Source organism: Coregonus clupeaformis, chromosome 10 (genome assembly GCF_020615455.1).
Source record: "Coregonus clupeaformis isolate EN_2021a chromosome 10, ASM2061545v1, whole genome shotgun sequence".
Taxonomy (NCBI): Eukaryota; Metazoa; Chordata; class Actinopteri; order Salmoniformes; family Salmonidae; genus Coregonus; species Coregonus clupeaformis.
In genome coordinates this window covers 37,907,475-37,927,192 of record NC_059201.1, presented here as the reverse complement: position 1 = coordinate 37,927,192, position 19,718 = coordinate 37,907,475, and the positions used below count along the sequence as shown (strand labels likewise).

Here is a 19,718-nt window from a genome sequence, read left to right as displayed (position 1 = left end):
TGACTACACTGGGCCTTTAAATTGCAAAAATTGCGCTTACTGAGAAGTCCGACATCTTACAATTTTCAACCCGACTACTATTTAGTGACTTTTTAAACACTTTTTTTGTACAGGAAGTTCATACTATTATCACATATGACCGCCCAAGTGCTTTTGGACATAGGATCGACAGTAGCTATCCTCGATTTCGACTTCAAATCTGCCTTCAACTCAGACTCAGCTGTTCCCTTGTTCACACCGGACGCTATTCCTTTGTTTCATGGGCTACCAAAACGCTACAGACGTAGATGGGCAGTCCTGAGACTGAGACGTAGAGAAGATCGACCGGCACTCCCCTCCATTTTATTGGCAAATGTCCTGTCACTCAAGAATAAGATGGATGAGCTTCTTTCGAGAGTCTCCTATCATAGGGACTGCAATATTATATGCCTTGCAGAAACTTGGCTGGCTCAATCTATGAACATAAAACTCAGTGGTTTCTCCATGCATCGGTACGATTGGCCTCAGGCAAGTCCAAGGGGGGCTGTGCCTCTTCATAAACAACAACTGGTGCACTGCTTCCAGTGTGAAGGAACTCTCAAGCTTTTACTCAACTGATATTGAATACTTCATGGTAAACTGCAGACCTTTTTATCTACCAAGAGAGTTCTCATCCATAATTATCATGGCTGTCTACATCCCTCCATAAGCCAACACCACTTTCACTCAACAAACTGTATGGGGCCATAAACAAACAAACCACGCACCCAGAGGCAGCTTTTCTGGTGGGTGGAGAATTTAACGTGGAGAGACTTAAAACCGTTCTACCTCACTTCCACCAACATGCCTCCTGCACCACTAGGGGCGCTAAAGCTATACCACTTGTATTCTAACCACAGAAACGCATAAAGTCCTCACCCTCCATTTGGAAAATCAGACCGTGACTCTATTGTCCTGTTTACAAACAAAGGCTCAGAAAGAAAGTACCAGTGACTTGCTCAATACGGAAGTGGTCCGATGAAGCAGACTCAAGGCTAAAAGACTGTTTTGCTAGTACAGACTGGGATATGTTTCGGGATTCATCTGATAGCGTTGAGGAGTTTACCACGTCAGTCACGGGTTCCTCAATAAGTGCATAGACCAGGGGTGTCAAACTCATTTTAGCTCAGGGGCCACATGGAGGAAAATCTATTCCCAAGTGGGCCGGACCGGAAAAATCATGGTATATATATAACTTAAAAACAACAACTTCAGATTGTTTTCTTTGTTTTAATACGATCAACATACAACATAAAGCTGGAGCCTGAGGACAGTGTGTCCAAAATAGTACAAGCACAACATCACTATTAATCATAAAACACGTCAAGTTTATTTGAAAATTCTAAAGAAAAAGAACACACAAACACACAATACCTCAGTGATTAACAGAACTGTTTCACAGATCACAGAACTATATCAGGGTGTCATTTCTCAGGCAGAAATGTAGATAAAAATAATGAAATCCTGTTCCCCAAACAAGTGCAAGAACCACAGAGTCAAGAATAGGTTAAATATACAAATAAAAATAAAATCAATTAAAAACAATAGCACATCAACATAAAAACATATAAACATAAATCTGAAAGCGTTGCTCAAACTCCCGTAACAGTCCCGTTATTTTATCTTTGAACCGCTTCATGTCTGCCACATGTTGGGTCGCGCACACATTTTTCAGACAGGGGAAGTGAGCTGCATCACCACCGGCAAGTTGCGTCTCCCACAATGACAGCTTCAACTTGAAAGAACGTATGCTGTCATAATACTGCGTGACAACTTTGTTGCGCCCTTGCAGCTGTTTGTTCAAGTTATTCAGGTGCTCTGTAACATCCACCATAAATGCAAGGTCCTGCATCCATTCTGCGGAATGAAATTCTAACACTGGTTTGCCCTTTTCTTCCATGAACTGTTCAATTTCTTCTCGTAAATCAAAGAAACGCCTCAGCACAGCACCTCGGCTTAACCATCTTACCTCAGTGTGGTATGGCAGGCCATAGATGTGGTCTTTCTCTCTGAGAAGGCTGTCAAACTGACTGTGATTCAGGCTTCTGGATCGGATGAAATTAACAGTTTGGATGACCACCTTCATGACGTTATCCATCTTTAATGACTTGCAACACAAAGCCTCCTGGTGCAAAATACAGTGAAAAGTCAAAAAATCACGTCCTCCATTTGCAGATTGCACTTTCTCTCTGAACTTTGTCACAACGCCTGCTTTTTTCCCGATCATTGAGGGCGCACCATCTGTAGCCAGGCTGACAGCGCGGGACCAGTCCACTCCGACCCTGTCCAGCGCGCCCGACGAGTGCGGTAAAAATATCAGCTGCTGTCGTTGTATCTGTCATCGGCACCAACTCCACGAACTCCTCGGTGACGGTCAATGTGTCATCAACTCCGCGGATGAAAATGGCCAGTTGTGCAACATCTGTAATGTCCGTGCTTTCATCAATTGCAACCGAAAACGCAATAAATGACTTTACTTTTTGCTTCAACTGGCTGTCCAAATCCACTGAAAGATCGGAAATCCTGTCTGCAACTGTGTTTCTTGTCAGGCTGATATTTGCAAAAGCCTGCCGCTTCTCAGGGCACACAATCTCCGCTGCCTTCATCATGCATGTTTTTACAAATTCACCCTCACTAAATGGTTTTGAAGCCACTGTGATTTCATTAGCAATGAGGTAGCTAGCTTTCACTGCAGCGTCACTGATGTCTCGGCTGTGAGTAAACACAGACTGCTGTTTCTTCAGACCCGCCAACAGTTCATTCACCTTCTCTCATCTCCGCTGTCCTTGAAAGTTGTCATATTTGTCGGCATGAAGACTCACATAGTGGCGACGAAGGTTATATTCTTTCAGCATAAATAGGATGACCATTTTTCTTGGAACACTCTGCACTCTGCGTCCACTTTTCTCTTTTTTGACAGAGACATATTGGGGCAATGAGGGTGCCAAAGCACATAATGTTAAAAGTAGAAGCCGTAATAAATATCGCGGGCAAAACAAAGTACCTCATTGGCTGCACGTGCTTGACCTACTTGCTCTGCCCCGGTATAAACAGTTTGCTTGCTTAACACAATTGCTATTGCGCCATCCAGTGGACGCAATTGGAACAGCAGTTTATTGAAAAATTGCAGCGCATTTTTATACTTTACAAAATTATTAATATTTTTATTTATTTTATTTTTATCATCTCGCGGGCCGGATTAAACCCGTTTGCGGGCCTGATCCGGCCCATGGGCCGGACGTTTGACACCCCTGGCATAGACTATGTCATCCCCACAGTGACTATACAAACCTATCCAAACCCAAAACCATAGATAACAGGCAATATCCGTGCTGGACTAAAGGCTAGAGCTGCCGCTTAGAAAGAATGGGACACGGACATGGACACATACAAGAAAGCCTGCTACGACCTCCGACAAGACATCAAACATGCAAAAGAAAAATATAGGAGGAAGGTGGTATCCTATTACACCGGCTCCGACACTTGTCGGATGTGGCAGGGCTTGAAGACACTAACGGATTACAAAGGGAAATCCAGCAGTGAGATGCCCAGTGACGCAGAACTCCCAAACGAGTGAAATACCCTTTATGCTCGTCTCAAGGAAAACAACACAGAGTACTGCATGAAAGCCCCTGTTGATCCGAATGACTGTGATCTTGCTCTCCGTGGCCAATGTGAGTAAAACTTTTAAACATGTTAACACTTGTAAGGCCTCCGGGCCAGACGGAATACCAGGGCACATTCTCAGAACATGCGCACCCAAATTAAATAAAGTTGCATCCTTGGGCGAGAAAGGTAGTAACAAGGGAATGGATAAGGTAAGTGTTTACAGGCAATCACACAGGTAAAACGTCAGTATTGAGACAAAGTGGAATCGCAATTCAACAGCTCAGACATGAGATGTATGTGGCAGGGACTCCAGACAATCACGGATTACAAAGGGAAAACCAGTCACGTCGTGGACACCGATGTCTTGCTCCCGGACAAGCTTAAAACGTTAGCCTTCTTTGAGGATAACACAGTGCCGCAGACACGGGCCGCTCCTGAGGATTGTGAGCTCTCGTTCTCCGTGGCCGACGTGAGTAAGACATTTAAGTGTGTTAACCTTCGCAAGGCTGCCGGCCCAGACGGCATCCCTAGCTGTGTCTTCAGAGCATGTGCAGACCAGCTGGCTGGAGTATTTAAGGCGATATTAAATCTACCTATCCCAGTCTGCTGTCCCCACTTGCTTCAAGATGTCCACTATTGTTCCTGTACCCAAGAAAGCGAAGGTAACTGAACTAAATGACTATCGCCCTGTAGCACTCACTTCTTTCATCATTAAGTATTTTGAGAGGCTAGTTAAGGATCACTTCCACCTTACCCGACACCCTAGGCCCACTGCAGTTTGCATACCACCCCAATAGATCCACGGATAATGCAATCGCACTGCACGCTGCCCTATCCCATCTGGACAAGAGGAATACCTACACTACTGGTCAAAAGTTTTAGAACACCTACTCATTCAAGGGTTTTTCTTTATTTTTACTATTTTCTACATTGTAGAATAATAGTGAAGATATCAAAACTATGAAATGACACATATGGAATCATGTAGTAAACTAAAAATAAAGAAAAACCCTTGAATGAGTAGGTGTTCTAAAACTTTTGACCGGGAGTGTATGTAAGAATGCTGTTCATTTATTACAGCTCAGCCTTCAACACCAGGGTACCCTCCAAGCTCATCATTAAGCTTGGGGCTCTGGGTCTGAACCCCGACTTTTCAACTGGGTCCTGGAAAGGTGCGTGCTCAGCCTCCCCTGTTTTCCCTGTTCACCAATGACTGTGTGGCCACGCACGCCTCCAACTCAATCATCAAGTATGCAGACGACACAACAGTGGTAGGTCTGATTACCAACAACAATGAGACAGCCTACAGGGTGGAGGTGAGGGCCCTGGCGGAGTGGTCCCAGGAAAATAACCTCTCCCCCAACAAAAACGAAAGAGCTGATTGTGGACTTCAGGAGACAGCAGAGGGAGCACGCCCCCATCCACATTGACGGTAAATCAGTGGAGAAGGTGAAAAGCTTCAAGTTCCTCGGCATACACATCACTGACAATCTGAAATGGTCCACCCACACAGACGGTGTGGTGAAGATGGCTGAAGAAATTTGGCTTGGCCCCAAGACCCTCACTAACTTTTACAGATGCACCATTGAGGGCATCCTGTCAGGCTGTATCACCGCCTGGTACGGCAACTGCACCGTCTGCAACCGCAGGGCTCTCCAGAGAGTGTTACGGTCTAACCACGCATCACCGGAGGCACACTGCCTGCCCTCCACGACATCTACAGCACCCGGTGTCACAGGAAGGCCAAGAAGATCATCAAGGACCTCAGCCACCCGAGCCACAGCCTGTTCATCCCGCTATCATCCAGAAGGCACGAGGTCAGTACAGGTACAGCAAAGCTGGGACAAAGAGACTGAAAAACGGCTTCTATCTCAAGGCCATCAGACTGTTAAATAGACGAGCTTCCCTGAGACCATTTCTGGCAGTTGTGCAGAAATTCTTAGTTTGTGCAAATCCACAGTTTCATCAGCTGTCCGGGTGACTGGTCTCATACGATCTCGCAGGTGAGGAAGCAGGATGTGGAGGCCCTGGGCTGGCGTGGTTACACGTGGTTGTGAGGCCGGTTGGACGTAGTGCCAAATTCTCTAAAACAACATTGCTTATAGCTTATGGTAGAGAAATTAACATGACATTCTCTGGCAACAACTCTGGTGGACATTCCTGCTGTCAGCATGCCAATTGCACGCTCCCTCAAAACTTGAGACATCTGTGGCTTTGTGTTGTGTGACAAAACTGCACATTTGGGTGGCCTTTTATTGTCCCCAGTACAAGGTGCACCTGTGTAATGATCATGCTGTTTAATCAGCTTCTTGATATGCCACACCTGTCAGATGGATGGATTATCTTGGCAAAAGAGAAATGCTCACTAATAGGGATGTATTTTGTACACAATTTGAGAGAAATAAGCTTTTTGTGCATATGGACAATTTCTGGGATCTTTTGTATTTTTTTCTCATGAAACATGGGACCAACACTTTACATGTTGCGTTTTATATTTTTGTTCAGTATTTGTGAGAGTGCTGTTCATAGACTACAGCTCAGCGTTCAACACCGTAGTCCCCTCCTACCTAATCACCAAGCTTGGGACCCTGGGATTGAACACCTCCCTCTCCAACTGGATCCTGGACTACCTGACGGGCCGGCCGCAGTTGGTGAGGGTAGGCAACAACACCTCTGCCACGCTGACCCTCAACACAAGGGCACCTCAGGGGTGCGTGCTTAGTCCCCTCCTGTACTCCCTGTTCAACCACGATTGTGTGGCCAGCCACAACTACAATACCATCAAGTTTTCTGATGACACGGCGGTGGTAGGCCTGATCACCGATCGTGAAACAGCCTACAGGGAGGAGGTCAGAGACTTGGCAATGTGGTGCCAGGACAACAACCTCTCCCTCAACATCACTAAGACCCTGGAGCTGATTGTGGACAACAAGAGAAATACAGGGCTGTAGTGGAGCGGGTCGAGAGCTTCAAGTTCTTTGGCATCCACATCACTAAGGACTTAACATGGTCCACACACACCCGCACAGTTGTGAAGAGTTGTGAATGGTCCCATGGATCCTCAAAGTTCTACAGCTACACCATCGAGAGCATCTTGACTGTCTGCATCACCGCTTGGTATGGCAAATGCACCGCCCTCGACCGCAAAGTAAATCACTGGGCCGAGTTCCCTGCCATCCAGGACTTCTATATCAGGCGGTGTCAGAGGAAGACCCGAAAAATTGCCAAGAACTTCAGCCACCCAAGCCATTGACTGTTCACTCTGCTACCGTCTGGCAAACAGTACCGGAGCATCGGCTCTCGGGCCAACGGGCTCGGAGACAGATTCTACCCCCAAGCCATAAGACTTCTTAATAGTTCAATGGACTATCTGCATTGACCCTATCTTGCAGTAACTCTATGCACACTCACAAGACTATACACTACATGACCAAAAGTATGTGGACACCTGATCGTCAAACATCTCATTCAAAAATCATGGGCATTATTATGGAGTTGGTCCCCCCTTTGCTGCTGTAACAGCCTCCACTCCTCTGGGAAGGCTTTCTACTAGATGTTGGAACATTGCTGCTGGGACTTCCATTCAGCTACGAGCATTTGTGAGGTTGGTGATTAGGCCTGGCTCGCAGTCGGCGTTCCAATTCATCCCAAAGGTGTTCGATGGGGTTGAGGTCAGGGCTCTGTGCAGGCCAGTCAAGTTCTTCCACACCAATCTCGGCAAACCATTTCTGTATGGACCAGTTTGGGCCTTCCCCAATCTGTTGCCACAAAGTTGGAAGCACAGAATCATCTAGAATGTAATTGTATGCTGTGGCATTAAGATTTCCCTTGACTGGAACTAAGGGGCCTAGCCCGAACCATTAAAAAGCCCCAGACCATTATTCCTCCTCCACCAAACTTTACAGTTGGCACTATGCATTCGGGTAGGTAGCTTTCTCCTGGCATCCGCTAAACCCAGATTTGTCTGTCGGACTGCCAGATGGTGAAGCGTGATTCATTACTGCAGAGAACGCGTTTCCACTGCTCCAGAGTCCGGCGAGCTTTGCACCACTCCAGCCGACACTTGACATTGCACATGGTGATCTTAGGCTTGTAAGTGCTCGGCCATGGAAACCCATTTCATGAAGCTCCCGACGAACAGTTATTGTACTGACGTTGCTTCCAGAAGCAGTTTGGAACTCGGTAGTGAGTGTTTATTTTTATTTAACCTTTCTTTAACCAGGTAAGCCAGTTGAGAACAAGTTCTCATTTACAACTCGACCTGGCCAAGATAAAGCAAAGCAGTACGATTAAAAACAACAACGCAGAGTTACATATGACTGTGTTGCAACCGAGGACTGACTATTTTTCCGCTCTACGCCCTTTAGCACTTGGCGGACCCATTCTGTGAGCTTGTGTGGCCTACCACGTCGCGGCTGAGCCGTTGTTGCTCCTAGACGTTTCCGCTTCAAAATAACAGCACTTACAGTTGACTGGGACAGCTCTAGCAGGGTAGAAATTTGATGAACTGGCTTGTTGGAAAGGTGGCATCCTATGACGGTGCCACGTTGAAAGTCACTGACGTTTTCAGTAAGGCCATTCTACTGCCAATGTTTGTCTATGGAGATTGCATGGCTGTGTACTTCATTTTATAGACCTGTCAGCGACGGGTGTGGCTGAAATGGCCGAATCCACTCATTTGAAGGGGTGTCCACATTTTTATATGTATAGTGTATACACACTCACACGAAACCCACACACATTCACATAGACTACATACGCGCACACACACACAAAACACACACACACACATACCGACACAACACACACTCATCATATGCTGCTGCTACTATGTTCTTTATTCTTACACTTATCTATTCTGATACCTAGTCACTTAACCCTCCCTTTATGTACATATCTACCTCAAATACCTCGTACCCCTGCACATTGATCTGGTACTGGTACTCCCTGTCTATAGCTTCATTCTTTTGTATTTTATTCCTCATGTTACTATTTTTTAAATTATTTTTTTTCTCTGTGTCATTGGGAAGAGCTCGTAAGCAAGCATTTCACAGTAAAGTCTACACCTGTTGTATTCGGCGCATGTGACCAATAAAATTAGATTTGAAGTGACAAATTGCCATCGGGAGAACTTCAAACTATTGTTCATCCTCGAGTGTTTTTCATGTATATAATGTCTCCAGATGAAATCCACCAACCAGTCAATATGCTGCTACTCCCCAGGGTCCCGGGACGGTTCCATGGGGCTGTGGGAGGTATCCGAACAGGTGCTGAGCCAGGCTATGAGACAGCAGGATGAGGAGGGGGTCCCCTGCTACTCTCACATCTCCCACCGTGCCCTGAAGGACATCCCCAAGGAATACACTAACCCGTACAACTGCAAAGTGCGGGCCCTGGCCTTCAACAACAACCACAAGGTCAGCCACACCTCCCTCCAAGCCCTCTGAGACAAACCACTGCCTTTGTTCCCTAGTACAAATCAGTGTTGTAATTGGGACCTACATGCTATGTCTTCTCACCTTCTCTCAGGAGCTTGGTGCAGTGTCCCTGGATGGCTATTTTCACCTTTGGAAGGCAGAGCAAAACTTGAGCAAGGTCGGTTTTAGTATCTCTGGGTCCGCTCTGCTTATCAATGCTTGCTTGGTTCTGTGACTGTGTGCTTGGGGACATTGGAGATTATGAAGACTCAGTTGGTGTCCTCATAAGTCAGTGTTGAACCCTCCTGCATTTTGTTGAATGTCCTCACATACCACAAACGTTTCTGATCAAGACGATTGTGTGCGTATGCGTGTTTGTCCTTAGCCTTGTCTAGCTATATGCCCAACCCTGTCTACCAAGCCTGTGTATCTGTTGTCCATAGCTGCTGTCCACGAAGCTGCCTCACTGCAAGGAGAATGTGTGTCTGGCGTACGGTCAGGACTGGTCGGTGTACGCAGTGGGCTCTCAGGCCCATGTGTCCTTCCTGGACCCCCGGCAGCCCACTCACAACATCAAATCAGTCAGTTCCCGGGAGAGAGGAAGCGGTGAGGAATTGACACCACACTACACTGTTTGATACCAACACAAACATTATATATATAACGGGTGCATTTATGGATACAGTGCATTCGGAAAGTATTCATACCCCTTGACTTTTTCCATGTTTTGTTACGTTAAAGCCTTATTCTAAAATGGATGAAATAGTTTATTTTCCGTATATAGAAATGTTTGCGTATGTGTGTATGTGTGTGTATATATATTATATATATATACACAAAAAATATATTGCATTTACATAAGTATTCAGACCCTTTACTCAGTACTTTTTTGAAGCACCTTTGGCAGCAATTACAGCCTCGAGTCTTCTTGGGTATGAATGCTCTTTGGTCTTGGCCATGGTGGAGAGTTTGGAATCTGATTTGATTGATTGATTGATTGCTTCTGTGGACAGTTGTCTTTTATACAGGTAACAAGCTGAGATTAGGAGCACTCCCTTTAAGAGTGCTCCTTACACTTCAGTGTTGTGATGCAAAAATTCTAGCAAAATGTATAGCGCATAGAATTAAAAAGGTATTGTCGGACATTATTCATTCTATTCAGACAGGTTTTTTACATGGACGATACATTGGAGATAATATATATAATATAATATGCCATTTAGCAGACGCTTTTATCCAAAGCGACTTACAGTCATGTGTGCATACATTTTTACGTATGGGTGGTCCCGGGGATCGAACCCACTACCCTGGCATTACAAGCGCCATGCTCTACCAATTGAGCTACAGAGGACCACAAGTACTGGAAACAATAGAACACTATGAAACATCTGGGAAACCAGGCCTGCTATTCATAGCAGAATTTGAAAAGGCATTTGATAAAGTACGACTGGGGTTTATATATAAATGCCTGGAGCATTTCAATTTTGGAGAATCTCTTATAAAATGGGTTACAATCATGTATAGTAACCCTAGGTGTAAAATAGTAAATAATGGCTATTTCTCAGAAACAAAGGTGTCATTGTACACTGAGGATTTATGTTTTCTTTTAAATCCACAACTTGAATCCCTCCACAGCCTCATAGAGAATCTAGATCTAGTACATTTTCTAACCTCTCTGGATTACAACCAAATTATGATAAATGTACTATATTACGTATTAGATCACTAAAAAATACAATTTTTACATTACCATGTAGTTTACCAATAAAATGGTCTGATGGTGATGTGGATATTCTCGAAATACATATCCCAAATGAAATAAATGATCTCACTCCCAAAAAAAATAATAGAAAGTTAGCAAAAATAGATAAGATCTTGCTACTATGGAAAGGTAAATACCTGTCAATTTGTGGAAAACTCACCCTGATTTAACTCTTTAGTATTATCCCAGTTTACCTATTTGCTTATGGTCTTACCTACGCCTAGCGAACAGTTTTTTAAATTATATGAGAAAAAAAGATTCCATTTTATTTGGAACGGCAAGCCAGACAAAATTAAACGGGCCTATTTCTATAATGAATATGAATTCGGAGGACAGAAATTATTCAATATTAAGGCATATGACCTATCACTAAAAGCTTCAGTTCATACAAAATGTATACTTAAATCCGAACTGGTTCTCTCGCAAATTAGTAAGATTGTCTCACCCAATTTTCAAGAATGGCCTTTTTCCCTTTATTCAGATTACAACCTCTCACTTTCATTTATTTGAAAAGTAAATCATCTCCCAAATATCACTATTTCTAAAACAAGCCATAGAAAGTTGGTTGCAATTTCAATATAATCCTCCAGAAATGACAGAACAAATAATGCAACAAAATTGTGGTTAAACTCAAATATACTAATTGATAAAACATTATTTAAAAGAAAATGTTTTAAAAAGGCATAATCTTCGTAAATGATATCATAGGTAGGACTGGTGGAGTTATGTCACACATGCAGCTAACAAAAACCTATGGAAATGTCTGCTCTACCCAAAATTCCAACCAAATAATTGCAGCATTACCGCAAAAATGGAAGAAGAAAGTGGAAGGGGGGAAAAGTAAGAAACTTGTCTGTCGGCCCTGCATTAAATAATATAATTGGTTAAAGAAAATTGTGATAAATAAAAAAGTATACCAGTTTCATTTAAGGACCAAAATAGTTGGGAAGAGATTTTTGACGTACCGATTCCATGGCATAGTGTTTATGAACTGATACGCAAAACGACGCCGGATTCAAAACTTAGAATTTTTCTATTTAAATTATTATACAAAATTCTTCCTACCAATAGAATGTTATTTATATGGGGGATACAATCTTCCCAGCGCTGCAGATTTTGCTGCGAAGAGACAGAATCATTAGATCATTTGTTTTGGTACTATCCATTTGTAGCTTGTTTTTGGACACAGGTCCAGGAATGGCTAAAGGATTGCAATATTTACCTGAAGCTAACCCTGCAGATAGCACTACTGGGTGATCTGAAAAGTCATAGTCAATCGATCAATAATAAACTACTTTTAGCAAAAATATGTATTTTTAATTTACAATCTGTAGAAACAATGAGAATAGAAGGGTTCCGAACTTTTGTAAAACATCACAGTACAGTTGAAAAATATATGGCAAATAGAAATCCAACATCGATGGTGTAAAGAGATAGATGGGTGGTGTTGAAGGATGGGACTAATAACAACTAACAACTAATAACAATAAGATAACTAATGTAAAGCATACTGTGTCCATAATAAGTGTATAGGTTATAGGTTGAGAGCTTTTGTGAAAGAGCACAGTTAGAAAGATATGGCATATAGAAGCAAACGGGATGGACATCATGAAAAGGATCGGAGAGGTTGAGGGTAGAGGAAGTTCAGGAGTAAAAACAAACAAAATAGAATTATTGTAAAATTGCCTGTGTCCATAAAATAAATATATATATATATATATATGTATAAGCTTGAAGTAGAGGCCTAAGCTTTGTTGTTCACTAGTTTACTCCAATTAGGGAAGGGTTGGAAAGTAATAAATGGAAATACATTTTTTTAAAGGATATGTATTTATATGTGTGTGTGTGTGTGTGTGTGTGTGTGTGTGTGTGTGTGTGTATATATATATATATATATATATATATATATTTGCAAGAAAAAAATACGTATGGGGGATTGGAAGTGATGCAGACAATTACATTGATGGAAGTTACAATCTATCTGCAATATTAAAGCTGATCTACCCCCCCCCCCCCTAAAAAAAAAGACTGAATACTTATGTAAATAAGGTATTTCAGTTTTTTATTCTTAAGAAATTTGCAAAATTTTCTAAACCTGTTTTCGCTTTGTCATTATGGGGCATTGTGTGTAGATTGATGAGGGGGGAAAAAACAATTGATACCGTTTTAGAATAAGGCTGTAACGTAAACTTTTCTGGAAAAAGTGAAGGGGTCTGAACTTTCAGAATACACTGTATATAAAGAACACAATAGCATACATACACACATTGTGTCAACATTCTGTAACTTTCATTTCATTTCATTTCTCCAGAGGCAACACGAGGTACCACAAACACATTCCACCAAGAAGCAAAACAAAACCCAAACATTCGCCAAGACCCGCCCTGCACTTATGCTGCCTTCAAGTGGTGTCGGAATTATCGGGAAATAGGAGTTTCCGACTCAGAAATGTCACTTGAATGGCCTTCCAAGTCGGGATTACGAGTGGGAAAGTCGGGAGAAAATTAAGATACCCGAGTTAACGACATGTGGCATTTCATCACTGGCCTTTCACCTTTTCAACCAAAGATAAAACAAAGCAATTGACATTATTGGTACATTATTTTAATGTGAATAATGTAGCTAGTTTGGTTGTATTGTCAACTTCAGAAAGCTAGCTAAATTATTATTAGCAACATTAGCTAGCTAAAATCTCATTGGTTGAAGGGTTCTTTCGACTTCAAAAGCACTTGAAAGCACTCATGTCGGGAAATACGAGATTCCGAGGAGCATTTGAATGCGGCATTACAAACAAGTGCAGAGGCAGTACTTTTGAACGGGAAATTAGTGATAGTTTTTTTTTTTTTTTACTTTATGAAGCTATTTAACTTGTCTGTGTGTGTGCTCTCGTTCCAAGGCATCCGCTCTGTGAGTTTCTATGAGCACATAGTGACAGTGGGCACGGGACAGGGCTCTCTGCTCTTCTATGACATCAGAGCCCAGAGGTTCTTGGAGGACCCTTCCAGCCCGGCCAGCGGGTTCCGTCAGCGCCCAGGAGAGGGGATCCTTAAACTCACCACAGGGAAGGGCTGGCTGGTACGCTTTATTTGTTATTCCACTTTGTAATGTATACCCCTCTTAGGAACTTTCAACTTGAAGTGTCCTGCTATTACTATACTGAAAAAAATATTAACTCAAAATATAAAGTGTCGGTCCCATGTTTCATGAGCTGAAATAAAAGAACCCAGAAATGTTCCATACGCACAAAAAGCTTATTTATCTCTAATTTTGTGCACACATTTGTTTACGTCCCTGTTAGTGAGCATGTCTTTTTTACCAAGATAATCCATCCACCTGACGTGTGGCATATCAAGAAGCTGATTAAACAGTATGATCATAACATAGGTGCAACTTGTGCTGGGGACAATAAAAGGCCACTATAAAATGTGCAGTTTTGTCACACAACAAAATGCCACAGATAGACAGCTGTGCCACATGGGAGGCCCAAGGCACTGCAGTACTTGAGGCGTCACTACAGATCTGGGTTCGATCCGAGCTCGATCCCGGGCTGTGTCGCAGCCGGCCGCGACCGGGAGACCCATGAGGTGACGGACAATTGGCCCAGCGTCGTCCGGGTTAGGGGAGGGTTTGGCCGGCCGGGATGTCCTTGTCCCATTGCGCTCTAGTGACTCCTGTGGCGGGCCGGGCGCATGCATGCTGACATGGTCGCCAGTTGTATGATGTTTCCTCCGACACATTAGTGCGGCTGGCTTCTGGGTTAAGCAAGCAGTGTGTCAAGAAGCAGTGCGGCTTGACAGGGTTGTATTTCGGAGGACGCATGGCTCTTGACCTTCGCATCTCCCGAGTCCGTACGGGAGTTGCTGCGATTGGACAAGACTGTGACTACCAATTGAAAATCACGAAATTGGGGAGAAAAAGGGGTAGAAAATTACAAATTAAAAGAATGCAACCGATGTCTCAAGTTTTGAGGGAGCATGCAATTGGCATGCTGACTGCAGGAATGTCCACCAGAGCTGTTGCCAGAGAATTTGTTAACTTCTCTACCATAAGCCAACTCCAACGTCGTTTTAGAGAATTTGGTAGTAGTCCAACCGGCCTCACAACCGCAGAACACGTGTAACCACGCCAGCCCAGGACCTCCACATCGGGCTTCTTCACTCAGGGGATCGTCTGAGACCAGCCATCCGGACAGCTAAGGAAACTGTGGGCTTGCACAACCGAGGAATTTTGCACAAACTGTCAGAAACAGTCTCAGGGAAGCTAATATGCGTGCTCGTCGTCCTCACCAGGGTCTTGACCTGATTTGCAGTTCGGCGTCGTAACAGACTTGTGGGCAAATGCTCACCTTCGATGGCCACTGGCACGCTGGAGAAGTGTGCTCTTCATGGATGAATCTTGGTTTCAACTGTACCGGGCAGATGGCAGACAGCGTGTATGGTGTCGTGTGGGGGAGCGGTTTGCTGATGTCAATGTTTTGAACAGAGTGCCCCATGGTTCTTGTGGGGCAATGGTATAGGCAAGCATAAACTACGGACAATGAACACAGTTGCATTTTATCGATGGCAATTTGAATTCCGGGAAACTGAAAATGTCCCAGTTATTCCATGGCCTGCATACTCACCAGACATGTCACCCATTGAGTATGTTTGGGATGCTCTGGATCTACGTGTACAGCAGCGTGTTCCAGTTCTTGCCAATATCCAGCCACTTCGCACAGCCATTGAAGAGAAGTGGGACAACATTCCCACAGGCCACAGTCAACAGCCTGATCAACTCCATGCGAATGAGATGTCACGCTGTATGAGGCAAATGGTGCTCACACCATATACTGACTGGTTTTCTGATCCATGCCCCTACCTTTTTTTTAAGGTACAGTTGAAGTCGGAAGTTTACATAAACCTTAGCCAAATACATTTAAACTCAGTTTTTCACAATTCCTGACATGTAATCCTAGTAACAATTCCCTGTCTTTGGTCAGTTAGGATCACCATTTTATTTTAAGAATGTGAAATATCAGAATAATAGTAGAGAGAGATTTATTTCAGCTTTTATTTATTTCATCACTTTCCCAGTAGGTCAGAAGTTTACAAACAGTCAATTAGTATTTGGTAGCATTGTCTTTAAATTGTGTAACTTGGGTCAAACTTTTCGGGTAGCCTTCCACAAGCTTCCCACAATAAGTTGGGTGAATTTTGGCCCATTTCTTTTGACAGAGCTGGTGTAACTGAGTCCGGTTTGTAGGCCTCCTTGCTCGCACATGCTTTTTCAGTTCTGCCCACACATTTTCTATAGGATTGAGGTCAGGGCTTTGTGATGGCCACTCCAATACTTTGACTTTGTTGTCCTTAAGCCATTTTGCCACAACTTTGGAAGTATGCTTGGGGTCATTGTCCATTTGGAAGTCCCATTTGCAACCAAGCTTTAACTTCCTGACTGATGTCTTGAGATGTTGCTTCAATATATCCACATAATTTTCCTTCCTCGTGATGCCATCTATTTTGTGAAGTGCACCAGTCCCTCCTGCAGCAAAGCACCCCCACAGCATGATGCTGCCACCCCCGTGCTTCACGGTTGGGATGGTGTTCTTCGGCTTGCAAGCGTTCCCCTTTTTCCTCCAAACATAACGATGGTCATTATGGCCAAACAGTTATATTTTTGTTTCATCAGACCAGAGGACATTTCTCCAAAAAGTACGATCTTTGTCACCATGTGCAGTTGCAAACCGTAGTCTGGCTTTTTTATGGCGGTTTTGGAGCAGTGGCTTCTTCCTTGCTGAGCGGCCTTTCAGGTTACGTCGATATAGGACTCGTTATACTGTGGACATAGATACTTTTGTACCCGTTTCCTCCAGCATCTTCACAAGGTCCTTTACTGTTGTTCTGGGATTGATTTGCACTTTTCGCACCAAAGTACGTTCATCTCTAGGAGACAGAACGCGTCTACTTCCTGAGCAGTATGACGGCTGCGTGGTCCCATGGTGTTTATACTTGCGTACTATTGTTTGTACAGATGAACACGGTACCTTCAAAGATGAACCAGACTTGTGGTCTACAATTTTTTTTCCTGAGGTCTTGGCTGATTTCTTTTGATTTTCCCATGATGTCAAGCAAAGAGGCACTGAGTTTGAAGGTAGGCCTTGAAATACATCCACAGGTACACCTCCAATTGACTCAAATGATGTCAATTAGCCTATCAGAAGCTTCTAAAGCCATGACATAATTTTCTGGAATTTTCCAAGCTGTTTAAAGGCACAGTCAACTTAGTGTATGTAAACTTCTGACCCACTTGAATTGTGATACAGTGAATTATAAGTGAAATAATCTGTCTGTAAACAATTGTTAGAAAAATTACTTGTGTCATGCACAAAGTAGATGTCCTAACCGACTTGCCGAAACTATAGTTTTTTAACAAGAAATTTGTGGAGTGGTTGAAAAACGAGTTTTAATGACTCAAACCTAAGTGTATGTAAACTTCCGACTTCAACTGAATCTGTGACCAACAGATGCGTATCTGTTTTCCCAGTCATGTGATTAGAGCCTAATGAATTTATTTGAATTGACTGATTTCTTCATATGAACTGTAGCTCAGTAAAATCTTTCAAGTTGTTGCATGTTTATATTTCTGTTCAACCTATGTCTCCATAATGACATGGCATAGCATTTATAGATTTAAACAGTTGACAACACTGTCATGAAACGGAACATATTTATGAAAAGCTGATTTAAGATTTACACAAAAATAATCTGTAATTTTGGTGGAAAGCTGGGTCGAAAACTAAGACCTTCTGGTCAAACGTTGCAATAAACTAATAAAGGATATATTTTAACATTCTGGCAGTAAACTGTTGTGACACCTCACCTCAGTGGTTAGTCTGTCTTGGACCTGCCTGGACAAGATGCTAGCACAAAACGGCAATTCTAATTTCTCCCTCAGTGTTCTCTTCCTCCGTTCTTTTGACATCCTGTCACCCCCTCCTTCTCTCACACCTGTTTCTCTCTCTCTTCCCCCAGAATCACGACGAGACGTGGCGGAGCTACTTCTCGGACATTAACTCGTTCCCCAACGCTGTGTACACACACTGCTACGACGACTCTGGCACCAAGCTGTTTGTGGCCGGCGGACCGCTGTGCTCGGGCCTTCACGGCAACTACGCAGGCCTCTGGAGCTAGCCTTCTCTCATCCAATGTCTCGCCATTTCTCCTTACCCCACCACAGTCCCCCCCTCTGCTCCTCCTTTTGGTGTTACTCACTTAGTCATCCCTTCAGTCTTGTCCCTCCCTCCCTCCCTCCCTCCCCACCATCTTGTCACCACCTCTTTGTTGCATCCCTTCATCCTCCCTTGCACTTTGTCCTGTCTTCTTTCAGTTCCCTAATCTCTGCTCCCCCTTTGTTTTAGATACAGTGCATTCGGAAAGTATTCAGACCCCTTGACTTTTCCCACATTTTGTTACGTTACAGCCTTACTCTAAAATTGATTCAAATTTTTTTTTTTTACCTTCATCAATCTACACACAATACCCCATAATGACAAAGCAAAAACAGGTTTTTAGAATTTTTTTGCTAATTTATTAAAATTAAAAACTGTAATATCACATTTACATAAGTATTCAGACCCTTTACTCAGTAATTTGTTGAAGCACCTTTGGCAGCGATTACAGCCTCAAGTCTTCTTGGGTATGACGCTACAAGCTTGGCACACCTGTATTTGGGGAGTTTCTCCCATTATTCTCTGCAGATCCTCTCAAGCTCTGTCAGGTTGGATGGGGAGCGTCGCTGCACAGCTATTTTCAGGTCTCTCCAGAGATGTTCGATCAGGTTCAAGTCCAGACTCTGGCTGGGCCACTAAAGGGCATTCAGAGACTTGTCCCGAAGCCACTCCTGCATTGTCTTGGCTGTGTGCTTAGGGTCGTTGTCTTGTTGGAAGGTGTACGTTCGCCCCCAGTCTGAGGTCCTGAGCGCTCTGGAGCAGGTTTGCATCAAGGATCTCTCTGTACTTTGCTCCGTTCATCTTTCCCTCGATCCTGACTAGTCTCCCTGCCGCTGAAAAACATCCCCACCGCATGCCAGGTTTCCTCCAGACGTGACGCTTTGCATTCAGGCCAAATAATTCAATCTTGGTTTCATCAGACTTGCTTCTCATGGTCTGAGAGTCTTCAGGTGCTTTTTGGCAAACTCCAAGCAGGCTCTCGTGCCTTTTCCTGAGGAGTGGCTTCCGTCTGGCCACTACCATAAAGGCCTGATTGGTGGAGTGCTGCAGAGATGGTTGTCCTTCTGGAAGGTTCTCCCATTTCCACAGAGGAACTCTAGAGCTCTGTCAGTGACCATCGGGTTCTTGGTCACCTCCCTGACCAAGGCCCTTCTCCCCCGATTGCTCAGTTTGGCCGCCCTAGGAAGAGTCTTGGTGGTTCCAAACTTCTTCCATTTAAGAAAGATTGAAGCCACTGTGTTCTTCGGGACTTTCAATGCTGCAGACATTTTTTTGTATCCTTCCCCAGATCTGTGTCTCGACACAATCCTATCTCTGAGCTCTACGGACAATTCATTCAACCTCATGGCTTGGTTTTTGCTCTGACATGCACTGTCAACTGTGGGACCTTATATAGACAGGTGTGTGCCTTTCCAAATCATGTCCAATCAACTGAATTTACCACAGGTTGACTCCAAGTTGTAGAAACATCTCAAGGATGATCAATGGAAACAGGATGCACCTGAGCTCAATTTCGAATCTCATAGCGAAAGGTCTGAATACTTAAGTAAATAAGGTATTTCTGTTTTTTATTTATTTATATATATATATATATATATATACATTTTGCTAAAATTTCTAAAACTCTGTTTTCATTTTGTCATTATAGGCTATTGTGTGTAGATTGATGAAAAAAAATTTTTTTTTATACATTTTAGAAAAAGGC

The 19,718-nt window shown here is 43.5% G+C and overlaps 1 protein-coding gene across 2 annotated transcripts in view; it reads left to right on the top strand.

Annotated features, from left to right (window-relative positions):
* Positions 1-18,272, top strand: part of LOC121575502 (DDB1- and CUL4-associated factor 12) — a 35,021-nt gene extending 16,749 nt beyond the window's left edge. The window contains exons 5-10 of one of the 2 annotated variants that reach the window (XM_041888624.2): positions 8,851-9,044; positions 9,157-9,222; positions 9,488-9,650; positions 13,118-13,129; positions 13,703-13,881; positions 17,817-18,272. In XM_041888624.2, coding sequence (XP_041744558.1) covers positions 8,851-9,044; positions 9,157-9,222; positions 9,488-9,650; positions 13,118-13,129; positions 13,703-13,881; positions 17,817-17,975 — 773 coding nt within the window. In that variant the 3' untranslated portion in view covers positions 17,976-18,272. The remainder of the gene's footprint in view (positions 1-8,850; positions 9,045-9,156; positions 9,223-9,487; positions 9,651-13,117; positions 13,130-13,702; positions 13,882-17,816) is intronic. The other variant, XM_041888625.2, reaches the window with a different exon arrangement.
* The last annotated feature ends 1,446 nt before the right edge of the window (positions 18,273-19,718 follow it).